General features: G+C 36.2%; 1 protein-coding gene across 2 annotated transcripts in view; it reads left to right on the plus strand.

Moving 5' to 3' along the window:
• Nucleotides 1-16,589, plus strand: part of SKIC3 (SKI3 subunit of superkiller complex) — a 74,100-nt gene that overhangs the window by 1,380 nt on the left and 56,131 nt on the right. Inside the window, exons 2-9 of one of the 2 annotated variants that reach the window (XM_072958368.1) lie at nt 4,220-4,377; nt 5,680-5,770; nt 8,978-9,121; nt 10,191-10,282; nt 10,681-10,756; nt 11,288-11,428; nt 13,726-13,824; nt 13,931-14,039. In XM_072958368.1, coding sequence (XP_072814469.1) covers nt 5,681-5,770; nt 8,978-9,121; nt 10,191-10,282; nt 10,681-10,756; nt 11,288-11,428; nt 13,726-13,824; nt 13,931-14,039 — 751 coding nt within the window. In that variant the 5' untranslated portion in view covers nt 4,220-4,377; nt 5,680. The remainder of the gene's footprint in view (nt 1-4,219; nt 4,378-5,679; nt 5,771-8,977; nt 9,122-10,190; nt 10,283-10,680; nt 10,757-11,287; nt 11,429-13,725; nt 13,825-13,930; nt 14,040-16,589) is intronic. The other variant, XM_072958367.1, reaches the window with a different exon arrangement.

Below are 16,589 nucleotides of genomic sequence, written 5' to 3' on the forward strand. Positions count from 1 at the left end.
CTGTGGCATAGTATTGATTTTATAAACTATTTACTCTCTATGGCCTTGTTTTCACAGAACGTGTATTTTGAGTTCTTGGTCAGGATGACAGGACACATCTTTTTCTTCTTCTCTCTCCCACTGAACAGTGTCAGTGGGAGCAGGTGCTGGAGTGGGTTGGGTCAAGATGGATATTTTAGGGCCCCAAACACATGGCACTGGAAGAATCTAAGAGGCTTCTAGATTTACTTCTCATCTGACATTCAGTTTGTCCTGTGATATTCCTGCCAAGTGGATTGTGCAGTCTGTGCTTTTTCATCTCCAGTGATGGGAAACACACTTCCTTTGAGCAGCCCATTCCATATTTGTACAGGTCAAATTATTAAAAGCTCTTCTTTTGAGCTGAAGTTAGTCTCCCTTTACTTTGGACTATTCATTAGTCCATCGAGCTTCACTTTTACATGAATAATCTCTCCTTTCGAAAAACCCTTCTCACCTTCCCCACCAATCCCCACCCCCCCACCCCAGGCCTTCCCTAGTTCCTTCAGGCAATTATCAGATAGTTTCAGGTTTGTTTGTTATTTGCTCATTCTTTCCTGGACATAAAGCATGTTTGCTCATCAGTAACTTACTGTGTCAGAAGAAGTACTTTTGAATTGTATGTGCACATCTCAATGTGTGTTGTTCATTTAATAACAGTATCAAAGTATAAAAAGTAACATGAGCTAATACTGAAAAAGGGATTCTTCCTTTCTCACTTTAGCGAATTGAGATTACTGCTTTTTGACTGTGGAGAAACTAAGAACTAAATATTTTTGAGTAGGCTTTGGCAGCTGGAAGGTCATAGTACTGAGCAGGTGTTGGATATGTAAGGAACTCCAAAAATGTATTACCTTCACTTAGGTTTTTTTTGATCTGAAAGACATAGTGCATCTGTGTAGAACATAAAGCATCTGTTAAATTTCAGTTGAGTGGCTCAATCACTAAGTGCTTCAGTGATTCAGAGGAGTGGTTTCCTTTGCAGGCTTTAGTCTAGTATTCGTGTAATGACTGATTTGAAGAGGATTGTGTTTGATGATAGCCATCTTTGAGGAACATAGACCAGAAAGTTACCTCTTGAGAGATCAAGGAAGAACTGGGGATTTTTAATGTGCAGAAAAAGCATATAATAACCATTGTAGGTTAAGAATGGGGAAAAAAGTAGTGAAGTTGGTTGAGAGGGTGGCAGGAGATAAAGAGAACGGAACTGGTAGATACTGTGTTCAGGTACTCCGTCCACGTATGTGTCAGGTAAGGGATGTCATCCTCACTTTATTAACAAGGATGTAGGTTTGGAGGTGAAGGTGCCCAAGATCTGCGGAAACTTGATCCATCCGTTTTGACTTGGTGGATGGATATGGCTGAACGAAAGGGCTGACAAAATCTGGGGTGTTTTTTAAGAACAGAGTTGAAATGACTGAATAAATCAGTAAATCAGTAAAATCAGATTGGGTGGGGAGGATAATCACTTGTGGCTGGTTGGGGCCTTAAAGAAATGGAGAGTCAGGTTTTAACTTTTATTTGACTTCCTCACCCCTTGTTTAACTTTTATTTTATTTTCCTGAACTTTGTTGGGATCACAGTACTTTCTTTTCTTACCAGTAAGACCCCTTTCTGTGGAGCTAACCATTCTTTTTAAGTATGTATGTTTTAGGACAGTAAACTCACTTTTATTTCTTGTCCTTCCCCACCTGTTTCACCTAAATTTTGTTCATTTCCTAGTTCTAAAGTAGCGTTTTTTTCCCCTTTAAAAAAAAAAACTTTATTCAGTTTTTCAAAACCACCTCCACTCTTTCCAGGAAGCATTCTAGATGAATTTTGTCTGACAGAATCCATTCCAGATTTGCCATCAAAAGATACTTAGATTTTGTAGTCATGTAGTATTTCAGATGGCTGTTCAGATTTTTCATATTTAAAAAACTTTGCTCTAATTTCATTAAGTTACAAACTAGTTGCATGATGTGGGTAACTTTTTTCATATTTATAATTCCTTATGTGGCTTAGAATAAGGTTCACCTTAGTGTAGTCAGGTTGCAAATTGGGAATAAAGAAGTGCCCTTAATTGCCCTACGTTCCAAGCAAAGTAGCATGGAAGTAGGTGATACTCTCTTCTGGCTCAGTTTTTTATACTGAAGTCAGTGTATTTTGAGTTTATGGAATTTTCCAAATCTTTCTGATTGCTTATGGAAGTTCCATTTATCACCTTGAAGCTACAGGAACACAGTATAGACCAATTCAGAAACTTGGAGATTAAGATTAGTGTCTCTTTGGGAGAAAAATGGTGAAAAATTGTATATAATTATTTCTTATGTTTTAAATTATGAATTATGAAAATTGGACCTGAATCTTATGTGTTGAATTCATTATGTTTTGGGTTATGTACATCATCTTTTTAATGTGCTTGTCTTATGTTTTACTTAATTTAGATGGATAAACATTTAAGGGACAATCTGCAACTCAGTTTAAAAAGAAGATAGAGGTAGTGATAGTAGGTAAAAGGTAAATGTCTAGAATGGTAAATAATAGGTAATTGGAGTCTGCTTTTACTTAGTGATTGTAAGTACCAGTTCCTGTCAGAAGGAAGGTTTAATGGTGTAGGTCATCACACTGGATTAGAGGTCATCACACCAGATTAGAGATCATCACCAAGTACCTTCAGACTTTTGTCATTAGGTTTAAAGTTATCATATGTTGCTTTTCTGTAATTAACTTCCATTGTCATTATTGTTACTATTTTTTTATCAGTATTCTTTTAAATTTTACTTTGTGGATTCTTCGTATCTGCACAACTGAATGTAACTTAAGTTCCCATAGCTTTAGCTGGGGTATGTAGACATATCAGTTCATCTGCCTGTATTTGTTAGTTCTGAGGCATATCATTGTCTTTTGGCATGGTTGTCACTTTCTAACTTTTTTAAAGTGCAGTTGTTTCTACTTTTTATTCTTGATGTGTTGAATAAAAATCCTTTAGGTTGGTAGTAAAAAAAAACTTTCATTGAGTGAAAATGTGCAAAAGAAATGCTCTTATTTAAAAAAAAATCATTGAGCTTGCAGAGAAACAATGGGAGGAGAGGTATAAGGGGAAGTGTGTGGAGCTGTGAGAGACTCTTAAGGACACTTGTAAGAGAGCTAGATTTTTCTCTGGAGTGTCGGGAATGCTGGGAATAGAGGGAAGTATCCCAAGTAGACGAATGTGAGGTTATGTGGAATCATTGTGTGTAGTCGGGTTTTATACTCTTGTGAAGGAAATGGATTTGATGGTACCTAGTAGGCGCCCTGTAAAGCTCTGTTTAGAAAATGAGTGAATGAGCCTCTTCCTTCTCCACGCCACCTCCCCACAAAAGAGGAGGAAACTTTCAAGACTAGAAAGTGGTAGATTATTTTGTCTTTTTAAAAAATAATCTCCTGAAAGTGATATGTATGTGTATATATATGTATTTCAGGTGAAGAGAGAGGGCCTCAGTACTAGCTTGTTATGCTAAATGTGGAATCAAATGAAGAAGGAAAAGGAAGAGAAGGATAGAGGATTCCCTTGCAGCAAGAGTAGTTGTAATTACGTGTGGGGACACATAGGGATATAGAAGGGGACTGAACGGTAGAATTGGTTACCAAGAGAAGAGTGGAGTTTGTCCACACGGTCTTTGCAGATTACCTACTTAGAAGCATTTGACAGCTCTGTGTTTGCTACTCCATTGAAATCCAGACTTGTCTGTCTGATTTTGAGGGTCTTTTGCAATCTGGTGCTCTCCTTTGCCTACCCAGCCTAATTTTCTTCTCTTCTTAAGCAAGTCCCTTCTGTTCCACTCAGCCCAGTTTCCTCATTGTTTCCTACATGTGCCACGTTCATTTCTGTCTTCTGACTCTGCTGCAATGCCTCTGACTGGAGTAACTTTCCTTCCTCCCGCCATTCTCAAATCCTTTCTCCTCCTAGTCGCTGTGGTTACTTCACACCACACTTCTTTTCTTCTCCGAGCTCCTATTGCACTCGAACCCAATCACACGCTAGATGATAGAAAACCTGGTGATCTTTGTCCTGGGAATCTTGCATTCTTCTGTTTGTTTTTGCTTAATATCTTGAAGCTGTTTTTATTCTTTTCTGATATGGATATCTCTTGATTTTTATTTCCCTTGATGTCTCTCTTTATCCCTTCCCATTGGTCCAGATTATTTGTCATCATCTTTGATGTTCTCTTCTTTTTAGTCTGCAGGTTTATCCACCAAAGATAACTTTGGTGTGAGAAACTTAATGTGAAATCAGCAAAGAAATTTATTGCCTGCTCCAAACAAGATTTGTAGACTATTAAAAAAAAAAATCCTTCTGAAGTTTGCGTCTATAAATTTATGCCAAGATAATTTCAGGTAACAGAGAAGTTTCTAAAAGAACACATGAAATATGTTGCTTTAATTGTATGACTGTTGTAACTGGGTAAAAAGTCACCTTTCTGCCTATTTAGGGAATCTCATTTTGACTGCAAATAAATTGATATTATGATATCTTAGTTTTTATATTATTTGAATCTAAAATTCTTTAAGTCAAAAGGATTGTGTTTTAAAAAAATTCCCTAGCTTCTTGAATTTCTTTGATCTTGTACTTCTGCCGCAGCCTCTTTGGACATAAAGGATTGTCAGTATATCATGTCAGTGAGCCATCTTTTTGTCATTTTGCTGCCTTGAACATCAGCAGTCTATGATGACCTAGTGTTTACCTAGCTTTGTTTTACCTTCTTGAGGTTAGAGTTCAGTGGAGCTGGAAAAAAATACAAATGTTTCTTTTTCCAACACTGAGTTGTGATTGAATTTGACTTGTTTACTGGTAAAGCAGTGTAAGTTGTGAGATCTTAAGAAATATTAGTTTATTTAAAATTAAATTAATATACTTAATTATAAAGAATACTGTATTACTGTAATCCTAAAGTAATCCTTATTGTGAGGAAAGTTAATATCCTAATTTATGTTTTATAGAAACTAACATTAAAACAGAATGCTTTCTTAAGCTCTTACATCATAGTTACTGAAATTTATCTGTATTAGTGTTTTTACTCTATGTCTTGGGCTTGCTCTGCCTGCTTTGTGTGAAATTGGATTGAGATTGGTGTGTGTTTGGGGTCTTGGTCCATAAGATCACATGTGTTTTAGTTTACTATATGGAGAGTAAGTATAATTCAAATACAAGTCAATTTCAACAAACATTTTTAGTATATTCAATCTGTCAGATACTAGATGCCGAGGATACAGCAGTTAACAACAAACAAAAATCCCTACCTGCATAGAACTTACATTCTGGTGGAGTTGGGGAACAGAACACAAATCAAATAAATAAGTAAAATATATAATACTATATTAGATGATGATAAGTGCTTTGAAGAAAAATAAATGCAATGTTAGGGAGGAGGTTAGGGAATATTGAGTGGTTGGGAGTGCAGAGAAGCAAGTGTTGAAATTTTAAATAATATGGCCAGGGAAGGTTTCACTGAGGAAGTGACTTGAGTAAATACCTGAAAAGATGAGAGAATAAGCTATGTTTATTTTAGGGGGAAAGAACATTTCATGTAGAAGAAATTATACATGCATTTTTCAGAGGTAAAGTTTGTTAAGTTTGTTGGAACTGTTACAGTTAAGTACTTATCACTGTAGTTTCATTCAGGCTTTTAATTTTGACAGAATGTCCAGCAAGGAAGTAAAGACTGCTCTAAAAAGTGCTCGAGATGCAATTAGAAACAAAGAATACAAAGAAGCTTTGAAACATTGTAAGGTAACTGATATTTTTTTCTTCCACAAAAAAATGTTACCCGTTTATAAGCATAATTAATTTGTAATATGTGACTCATTTACTGTCTGGGTATAACAGAAGTGCTCAGGCCATTTAGTAGAACCATCAGAGTGAGATTCTTACTAGGACAGGCTACTTTTGCCTTTCTCTGTTTTGGTAACTTAATCAAAGACAAGTGCTCAAAACCTGAATGTCTCTTTGGTATCTTTTGATGGGTTGTACCACGGAACACTGTTGTATCTTAATATCTTAATCCTTTAATGGTATGTTGACATTTTAATTCTCTTTGGTTTGTGGATGGGAGAATCAAGATTCTGAAGTTCCTTTATATGCTAATGGGAATGTTCCGGTTCAGAGGGAGAAGCTGGAGGTGCAGGAGGGATGCAGGCTAGTGGTGGGAGTGAAGTTCTTGGGAAGGTGAGTGGGATGGGACCCAGAGCTTGAGAGGAGGGGCTTTGATACTTTTTTCATCTTAACAGGAGGGAAGGTAGTTGGAGATTTATAGCTGTCAGGTTTGTAGATTTGAGGGTGGGAAGATAAATGTTCCCCTCTGATGGCTTCTGTTTTCCTAGTGAAGTATAAGCTAAGGATGGAGGAGGAGTCGTATAGGAGGTTTGAAATGAAAGAAGATTGTGAGATTGTTATTATTCATAGTGGGAAAAGGAACTTACTAGTGAGGACTGGAAGGATTCCCAGGCTCTAATGAATGTTCATTTGAAGTTTCCTGTTATTAAAGTGAAATCAGTGAACTCAGCTGTGTAGTTTCTTCCTTCATGTTCAACTTCTCAGGCTTGGAGGTAGGTGGGCAGGATGTAATTCAACTATGGATAGTAAGAAAGGTGAGGGGAAAGAGAGGCAAAGGAGTGATGACAGTGATGGATCGTGGAGTCTAAGCTGGGAAAGGAGAGACAAGAATTGAGAAATGAGGTGATAGTGGAAGAGGGGGGTGAAGTAGGAAAAAATGGGCATAACAAGGTTAAAGAATTGTCCCCTTTACAGTAACTGAACTGGGAGGATAGGGGTGGTGCATGTTGGAAATCCAGGGTTTGGATGGTTGAGTAGTGCCGAGGTTAAGTAGGTGGGAGACCTTGGTGTTCAGTGGGTCATCCACGTAAATGTTAGAGTGATTACAGGGAATGAAGTGGAGAGGAAGGATACAGTATTTTCAGTGAGGAAAAGAGGACTTCCTAGAAGGTTGGTAGATGGTAGCAACAAGAAGGATAGTGTAGCTTGATGGCTCGACCTTCAAGGTATTGGGATTTTCGAAGGAGGAGCAGAAGAAGGATGTAGGTGACAGTGTGAGCAAGGAGAACCCTTTCCTCACCTCCTTCTCCATGATGTGTGGGATGTACAAAAAAAGAAATCAGCTGCAGCATCTGAGATCCATAAGGGAATAGCCAAGTTTCTTTGAGGCAGAACTTGCGACAGTTAAAAGAAAGGTTAAAAATATAGAGGGAACGTGACTGGTCCAGATTGGAAGTTCTAGAGGTTACGATAAAAAGTTTAGGACAGTGAGAGGGAGAGAATTGGGTAAGATTGGGGGAAATGCATAGCAGTATAGGATGAGAGTCTTAAGGGGTGAAGGGTGAAGGATGCCCTTGAGAGGTTAGGCTTCTAGTGGTGAGTGAGCCCAGGAGGGATGGAAGCTGTTACAGAACTGACTCTTACACAGAAGAGAGTGGGCAGTCTGTTCAAACTGGGTGAGAGAAGAAGGAGGTAGGGGAGGGGGAGGGACTGTTTTCTTCAGCACTGGGCTTATCTAACTAATACACAAAGGAGATTGCTTCTGTTATATATGCAGCAGCACCTCAGCAGTCTTCTTTCTGATTCAGATATGAATTCCACCAAGAAGCTTATAATTTATACTGGAGAGATTCAACTAGAAAGCAAAGATGAGGAGTTAGTGGCAAATGTGTAATTACTTAGGTGTAGTAATGCAGAATGTTGATTGAACCTCAGTGATATTTTTATTGAAGAGATGGTGCATCTTAGTGTATTTGCCTTGTCTTGTCTTATCTGGCACCTTGTCTGCCCATGTGCCTCTATACCTCAGAGAGCCTCCTTTGGCTTGTGCAGATGGAGTTTGGAGTCAGGCACTTTTTTCTTTATGTTATCCTAGAACTCCATATCTGCTTTCACTACATTGTTATAATTATTTCCCTAAAAGTCTGTTTCAGATTCTGAAAACCTGGTCATTAGGCAGATAGCAGGTCCTTACTGATTGCTGGTTGACGATGGCATATGTTATTTGTTCAGCAGTTATGTTGGTGTTGGGGTCACAAGTGTTAATAAGGCCCCAGTGTTGGGAGCTTAGCTTTGGTAGTTATCTCATTGTTGTTGGTTTTTTGGGAGTTAGCATTATGGGATATGATGGAATTTGTAAGATATATTGGTGACAGATTGCTAGAAGCATTACGTGGATGCACATAAGCCTAATCTGACTGGCTCAACTCATGGAAATGTTCTCATTTTCTCTATAATATGTAAAACCTTACAAGCTAATTTCATTTTAGCTACCAGTTTTGTTTTTCTTTCACTGGAACATCTTTGCTTTCTATTTCAAACTCTTTTACCTGAGCAAGTAGTAGTTACTTCTGAAAGAAATAACTCTGCATATAATTTTTATTCTAGTTGACAGGTGTTGTTTAAATATTCATTGCCACTGTTTTTTTTTTAACGTATTTGGTACAGTCACATTGGAGTCAACCTACTTTCCTAGCCTATAATTTCAGTGAAAAATCTGTGTAACATGGGGAAATGTTATCATAGAGAAGGAAAATATGGGCGTTGGATGAGGTGAAATGATATTGAAAGTGGTTTTGTGAGTGACTAGTAGCAGTGTGGCGTGGAGGCAGGTGGGTTGGTTGGGTGGTAAGAACAGTCTTATTGTTCTTTTTATATCCAGTGTTCTCACGAGGCAGAGGGAGGCATTTGGTAGAGGCATCAGGATTACTTTGGTAGCTTTTAAAAAATATGCCTCATATTTCAGATCCCTTACAATCACTGATCCAGTCCAACTCCCTCTCTTCCTGAGGAAACTGAAGACCAGAGAGGTTAAGTGGTATTCTTAAGATTGCCCAGTTAGTGGCGGATCCAGATTTCCTGACTTTTAAGTAGGTGGTCTTTTTATTGTTGTTTGTACATTAGCTCCCAAAATTTAATGACCTTCTCTTTTAATGTTTTAATCAGACAGTGTTAAAACAAGAGAAAAATAACTACAATGCCTGGGTTTTTATTGGTGTTGCTGCAGCCGAGCTGGAACAGCCTGACCAGGCCCAGGGCGCCTATAAAAAGGCTGCAGAACTAGAGCCAGACCAGTTACTAGCTTGGCAGGTATGTAGACTTTTTTTTTTTTAAACTAGTTATAGGAAAGAACTTTTCCTCATTTTTAAAAACAGGGGTAACAGCTTTATAGTAAGCATTTAAGCCTCCATTTACCCAACATAGGAAAAAAATTACATTTATTGATCTTCTAAACCTGGAAGTTAGTTTCAAAAAAAGTGATGCCAAGGATGCTTTTTATCACTGTTGAACATCCAATCCAGTGTCCACATTACGACAGAAATTAAAACATGATCATATACATCTCCAACTTAATTATATGTGCATATGAGAGATATATCAAGAATATTCTTTATGCTTACCCAAGGGAAGAAGAAATGTATATTAATGTGCTTTTTAAAAAATTATACAAAATTTTGAAACTCTGTACCTTTGAGTACTAGTTAAAATCTTTTTTCTTATTTAATAGTCTGTGTGCTTTTTACTTGGCTTCTCCAGCTTTTTCATATTTAATAATTCTGTTTCATCTCAATCACATCTTAGAAACTGTGATTAATAGGAGGTAGCAGGCCTAGAGAACATGAGCCTGTTTGTCTCAGGTTCACATGAACCAGAACATGAGTCAGCATATCTGGTAACATATCTCTGGTGCCTGCTTTTATTATGTACTGACTGGTTTAGGATAGCTGATCTTCAGTTGAAGCAAAAATGACCATTTCCACAGACTACTTGGGTTTTTCTTGTTTGGCCATATAAAAGTAGTGTCACGTGGTAAAATCTTAGGGGTTAAGATTGCATAATAATTATTAAAAGGTATTTTTTATTGTGAGACATTTCAAATATTTTCAAAAGTAAAGAGAATGGTAAAATGAACCCATCTGTGCCCATAACCCAGCCTCAGTGAAAATCCACTTGTGGCCAATATTTTCCATCTATACTTTTTCCTATTCTCTCCTACTCATAGTTATTTGGAGGCAAATCCCAGACATATGCTTCCATCCACAAATTATAATAATCTCTACCATAAATAATCTCTATTGGTTGTCACTTTATTTAGTAAAATAAATGTGAGCACACTAGATATTTTTGGAAGAATAATCTCTACTATTTTTTTTTTTAGGGGTTAGCAAGCTTGTATGAGAAATGTAATCATGTAAATGCTAAGGATGACTTACCTGGTGTTTACCAAAAGCTCCTGGATCTTTATGAAAGGTAATCAATATGTGGGGAGAAGCTAGTTTCTTTAAAAGCTTGAATTAGAATAAACTGATTAAAAATTATATAGAAGTAATCTGAACATTTACTGGGAACTGGGAATTACTTTTCTTTCAAAGTGTTACAGAATCTTTTGATTTTGGTTGAAACAGAGGCTTGACTAATTTGAGAACTTTGATATTATTTTCAGTCAATATAATGAAAAATAACATTTCTTAAACCTTTTCTTTTTTATGAGAGGCTCATTTTATAAAATTTCACTGTAGTATGATAGAGAATATGTTCTAATTTAAAATAGTGCCTGACAGTATTTGGGGATATGTAAATTTTTATGTCTTAAGTCCTCGTTTATTTTCATTAACCAGATTCAAAATCCTTTTTTTTTTTATTCTAAGTGTTGACAAACAGAAGTGGTGTGATGTCTGTAAGAAACTTGTGGATCTGTATTACCAAGAAAAGAAACACGTAGAGGTTGGTTAATGATTTGCTGGGGTAGTAGATTTCTTATAATAAAACCGTTATTAGAGGAAAGCTTTCATTTAGCTTAAGGAAAAATTTTTAAAAATTAATGTGTAGTATGTTATTAAAATAAATTATAGTGCTTTGAAAGCTGTAAATTGGAATTCAAATTTTAGATATCATAATGTCAAAAAGTTTTTGAAGCTGTGCAGAAGTAAATAAAATAAGTAAAAGTACCATCTGTAAAATTTAGTGACCCATTTGTGGTGTCTCCAGAACTGATGCTGTGAGTTATGAGGATGGGGGCATGTAGTCATTATTCCCAGTTATACTCTGCCATCTCAGCCATGCTTCTAATATAAGGGCCAAGTGGATTTGTCCAATTATCTTACTGTTTATGGAGTTCATAATAGATGGAGTTCTGTGCTTTTTCTATTTTTACGTATTAGCAGATAAAAAATACTTTGATTTGCAGATTTTATATTTTTAATTGCATTTTAATAATTAAGATAAAGTAACCATTTTCAATTTCCTTCTTGATAGGTGGCCCGAACATGGCACAAATTGATAAAGACACGGCAGGAGGAAGGTGCAGACAACCAAGAGCTTCATCAGCTGTGGAGGAAATTGACTCAGTTGCTGGCTGAAAGCACTGAGGATCAGAATAATGAGACCCAGCAACTGGTACTGATGCATTTATTCCCCGCAGTTTGTGTCATGAAAATTGATTATTTAATTGAATTTGGAAAATGGAAACATAATGATATAATATAGAAAAGTACTGTATATCAGACTAGATATTTTATAAATGGTCAGTTTTAAATTCATAGAGGTTCTTCCTTGTAAAGTCAGAATTGCAGTCTGCAGTCTCATACTAAGTCTGGACAGAGTGGAAATAGTATTCAGGGTATCAGAATTTTACTTCCTTGTATTCATAAGAATCCACAATAAATCAGTTACTTAATCACTGTGAAAAAGAAACTATGAAAATGGCTTTTACAAAACTGCTGTAATTTCTAAAATGTTGTACCTTAAATGTATGTTTCTTTATGTTTGTGAACTAGGAGTACTAAATTACTTTGGGGTTTAACAATTGAACTAGAATATTTTATTTAGAATGTTTGTATTTAGTAGAGTACTTATACCTAGAAATACTCCTTCTTAAGGTACACATTTTGAAGTAATTGAAAAGAATTTTTAAAAGACTATAAAAAAGCCCATTGGTTTTGAACCATAACTGGAAAATATTTTCATCATTCTATTTTTTTATATTTGTAAGCTTAAAAGTAAACTCAATTTCTCTGTATTAAAGACCTAAATGTAAGACTGGATACTCTTAACACTTCTAGAGGATAACATAGGCAGAACACTCTGACATAAATTGCAGCAATATTTGTTTTTTAATCCATCTCCTATAGTAATGAAAAAAAAGCCAAAATAAGCAAATGGGACCTAATGAAGCTTAAAAGCTTTTGCACAGCAAAAGAAACCATAAACAAAATGAAAAGACAATCTGCAGAATGGGAGAAAATGTTTGCATTCTTAGTATTGTAAATAGCCACTTGATGTACACCTCTTAAATTGAATGGAATTTTTAAACATAAGCAATTATAAGCTCTATATAGGATGGGAACCTCATTTCTTTGTATGTTTGTTCATTTATTCACTCATTAATTTGTTCCTTTAGTCAGAAAATATTATGTCAGGCAGCGTCCTCAATGCTGGGGACGAAAGTGTGAGAATAAGATTTGCATTTGTTTGTGTATTGGTTTATCTGTGTATAGATTCAGTTGTGGAAAAAACTGAGCAGTGACAAAATTAGGTGATTTATTAACGTCTCTTAAATCATGTCTTCATGTTGTGACTTCCTTATTTCCTTAAAACAGTGTAAGTTACCAGAATATCAAACATATCAAAAAAGTAAAATGTGTTTTTAGATTACCTATATTATACTTCTCTATGAAAGAGAATTAATTATATTTATCATTTTAAGATTTGATTTCTAAGTGTTAAAAATCAGATAAAAGGATTTTTTTTTGGAGGGGGGAATTATTTTCACCTTGAATGCTAGTGATACTGCAGAATACTGCTTAATTTAAGTGTGTTAAAAAGTGTCATTTTTTCCATGTGGATTAATTTCATTACTTTTTTAAAAAACCGTCTGTGCTAGACTATTTAAGTTAGCTTCCTTTTTTTTTTTTACAAGATCATTAATTTTATCAGAGTAGTAAAATTTTACTTATTCATGTAGGCTTTATACCATACTTTGCAAGGAAAGTTTGAGATAGTGATCTGTATTATGAGTTTTCATTATAAAGTCATGGAAATTCATTTTTAAAAATGTAGAACTTATGTAACCAAATGAATGATATTCTTTGAAGTGCATGCCTTGGATTCTAGTATTGCTGTTCTTGCTCAGGACACATTTAGAAGGCCTCCTTTGGGAATGTTGAATGTTCTTCAAAATCAGTTAATAATACTCTGTAAGAGAAATGATTTCATTATAGTTCAGCCATATCTCTGGTTTTCTTTTAGTAAAAGTATAACTTAAGTTCATAAAAAATTTTTTTGAGATTGAGGATTCGCTATCATGAAGATTTTCCAAAGAATGTGCTGGTGATTTCAGAAGAGATGTTTTAAAAGTGGTCTGAGCAGTGGCAGCTACATTGACGTACAAGACTATACCTCTCCATTACTTAGAAGGGAGCAGCAAGCACTTACAAGAATGTTTTGTCAATGTTACTGGTTTATAGTTATCCCCAATTAGTTCAGTGCAGCCTGCTGGCCAGTTGGAGTTAGGACATATTCCAAACTTCAATAAGCATTTTTTCCCCATTGAAATCGTCAGGGCTAGACAGTAAAACACATTCGCAGTTATTAGTTGAGGGTGTAGTTTGTATAAGTGACCTTTCTGTGTTCAACTAGTTATTTTTGTCACTTAAGTTTGCTACAGATGATAGCTTTCTGTTTCTTTGTTTCAGCTATTAACTGCTTTTGAGAATGCACTGAACTTATCAGACAAGATTCCTAGTGAAGATCACCAAGTACTTTACAGACATTTCATTCAGTGCTTATCCAAAGTAAGTTGATTTTAAACATCTGTAATGTGACTTTTATATTCTAATTAGGAAAGTGCTTACAATCATATTTTACTGCTGCTTTTTATTTTACTTCCATATTTTCCAGTTTCCTCATGAGACTGCTAGGCTGAAGAAGGCCTGTGAAGGAATGATAAACATCTACCCCACTGTACAGTATCCATTGGAAGTCCTTTGTTTGCATTTAATTGAATCAGGTAATTTCTTCTTTATTATATTGTGTGTCCTAGAGGTGTGAGAGTGATGTTGCTATCAATCAAAAATTGTTTCAGTGCCTGCTGTGTTTAAGGTATTGTTTCAATATTTCTGGACCTAAAAGGAAGTACAGTGAGTCTTTGAGCCCATGAAAAGGCTAAGAAATATAGGAAAGTATAGTGATGCAGAGGAATTATGAGTTACTGAATTCATCATTGATCAGTGAAGTCTTTTTGAAGGTGGGAGTTGAAGTGGGTTTTGACTATTCCATAAAAATTAGATGAATAGTAGGAGGTGAAATATTCCACATGGCATAAGCAGAGGTATGAAACTAGGTGCAATTTTTGGGAATAGTAAAATAATTTTATTTGCTGTAGTGAAAAGAATAAGCTTTTGGTTAAGTGGGTTGTACTGTATTACACAGGGAGATGAATGTCATACAAAGGATTTTGTGAAAGGTTAGCATTCTCTGTGTTCATGTTATGTGTCAATTTCACAAGTACATTGTTACAACTACTGTGATACGATAAAGTAATGAAGTTTGTGAATGAACTACTGTTGTATTAAACTAGAGCAGATTCAAGTCAGAGAGTGTGTCTTAGTGTGTGCTTCCTGCTCTTGCTTCTTTGTGTACTTTCTGTGGGGGAAAAGAGAGAAGTGATGACAGCTAGTGTGCTGGGAGTTGCCAAAATTTGTAGCTGTGGATGTCTTGTGTCTGTCAGTCAGTTTACAGGTTGTTGACCATATTGGCTTTCACAACAGCCACTGTCTTTTTTGCCACTGTCTGTGCTGAGTAAGTGCTTTAAGAATAATTTGAATATCACTCCCGTCCATGCCTGTATTCACCTGAAATGAACAGAGTTCACAGAAGTCAGTCATTGGAATGGAAATAACAGTACCAGCACCCGTGTGGTAGTGCCTGTAAATTATTGCAGAGCTTTCGTAATCCATTTAAGTTTTTTCACTTGTTGCTAAATGAGTGTACTTGGGGGAATGATTTGTATATGAATGACCATTACATGTTTCGTCATTGGAAAATGGTTGAAAACTACTGCTAGAGATAACTGAGGGAAAATTCCTGTTATGAAAGTTTCATGGCACCTGTCTTGGCTCTCCCCACTCTCACTTTTCCTTTTAAGTCCAGCATGTACGTTTTTCTCCCTCGTGTCTGAATTGACACCCAGAACTCTTACCTTCAGTCTTGGATTTTTTTTACAGTGAGAAGTAAGTGGATCCCCTTTTCCTTACTCTAAGTGAGTTAAAGATAGACTTGCTAGAGCACTTTTCACTAACATGAGAAAAAACATTTAAGTGTTTTAGTAAGTTGATTTATGAAGTATAAAGTCTTAAACTAATACAGTGTGCAGGATAGACTGTACAGAAGATAGACTAGATTGGGTAGACTAAGTGGTACTAGGAACAAATAAACTGGAGATATGATAGCAACAGAAGGTAACAGGTGAATGAAAAAAAAGGGGAGGAGATTTCTTAGAGGTGAAGGGAGGAAAAATCAATTTTCAGTTTCAGTTGTACTAATGTGGAATGATAGTTTGTATGAAAGGTAAGTTGTCCAGAGGGAATATTAATGGGCATTCAAAGGGAAATGCTCATCAGGATTTACAAACGAGAAATCAGTACTAAGGCTAGATGTATGGTTTGGAGATCATTTGCATGTAAGTGAAGGTGAATGTAGTGGACAATTTCAGAGGATGACTAAAGAGCAGAAAGTGAAAACTGGCCCGTGGGCAGTGCTGGCTAGCTGGAAGGGAAAGGGAGGAAGAAAGGGAAGAGGAAAATGGAGAACAGAGGAGCGAAGAGGTCAGAGAGGAAGGTGGGGGACTTCAACGTGAAGCAACACAGAAAGCAAAGGAAAGAGCATTTCAGAAAGTAGACCTGTCTTGACGGATTGAGCAACTAATTTTATGATTAGCAGGCCTTTAGTCAGGCTGTCTTTTTTGATCATAGTGATTGAATTGGAACTTGGGATACAATGATGGAAAAAGAATAGGAAGAAGTGCTTAGCAGATATGCAAAGAAGCAATTCAGGGACCGACTGACTTCATTTAAGGGAGAGGATGAGAAGGGGATAGTAGGCTGTTAGAGGACAAAGTGAATTGCAGTAGTGTTGCTTGGCTGGAGAATTTCAAGAAGAAAGGTCTCCCATCCAAATACTAACCATGCCCAACCCTGCTTAGCTTCCGAATCAGACGAGATAAGGTGCATTTAGGGTGGAATGGCTGTATAGCACAGGGAACTATGTTCAATATCTTGTAGAAACCTATAATGAAAAAGAATATGAACATGAATGTATATATATATATGTATGACTGAAACATTATGCTGTGCACTGGAAATTGACACAACATTGTAAATTGACTATACTCAAAAAAAAAAAAAAGAAATGGCTGGTTAACACTATGGATGTTGCACTGAGGTCAAGGAGGATGAGACATGCTAACAGACTTTCAGTACAAGGAACATGCTTATGAATTTTTGTGCATGTGGTTTTTTTGTTTGTTTGTTTTCCGCTGATAGGAAGCGTAGTTCTAAAT

The sequence above is a fragment of the Vicugna pacos genome, chromosome 3, assembly GCF_048564905.1.
Source record: "Vicugna pacos chromosome 3, VicPac4, whole genome shotgun sequence".
NCBI classification, from domain to species: domain Eukaryota; kingdom Metazoa; phylum Chordata; class Mammalia; order Artiodactyla; family Camelidae; genus Vicugna; species Vicugna pacos.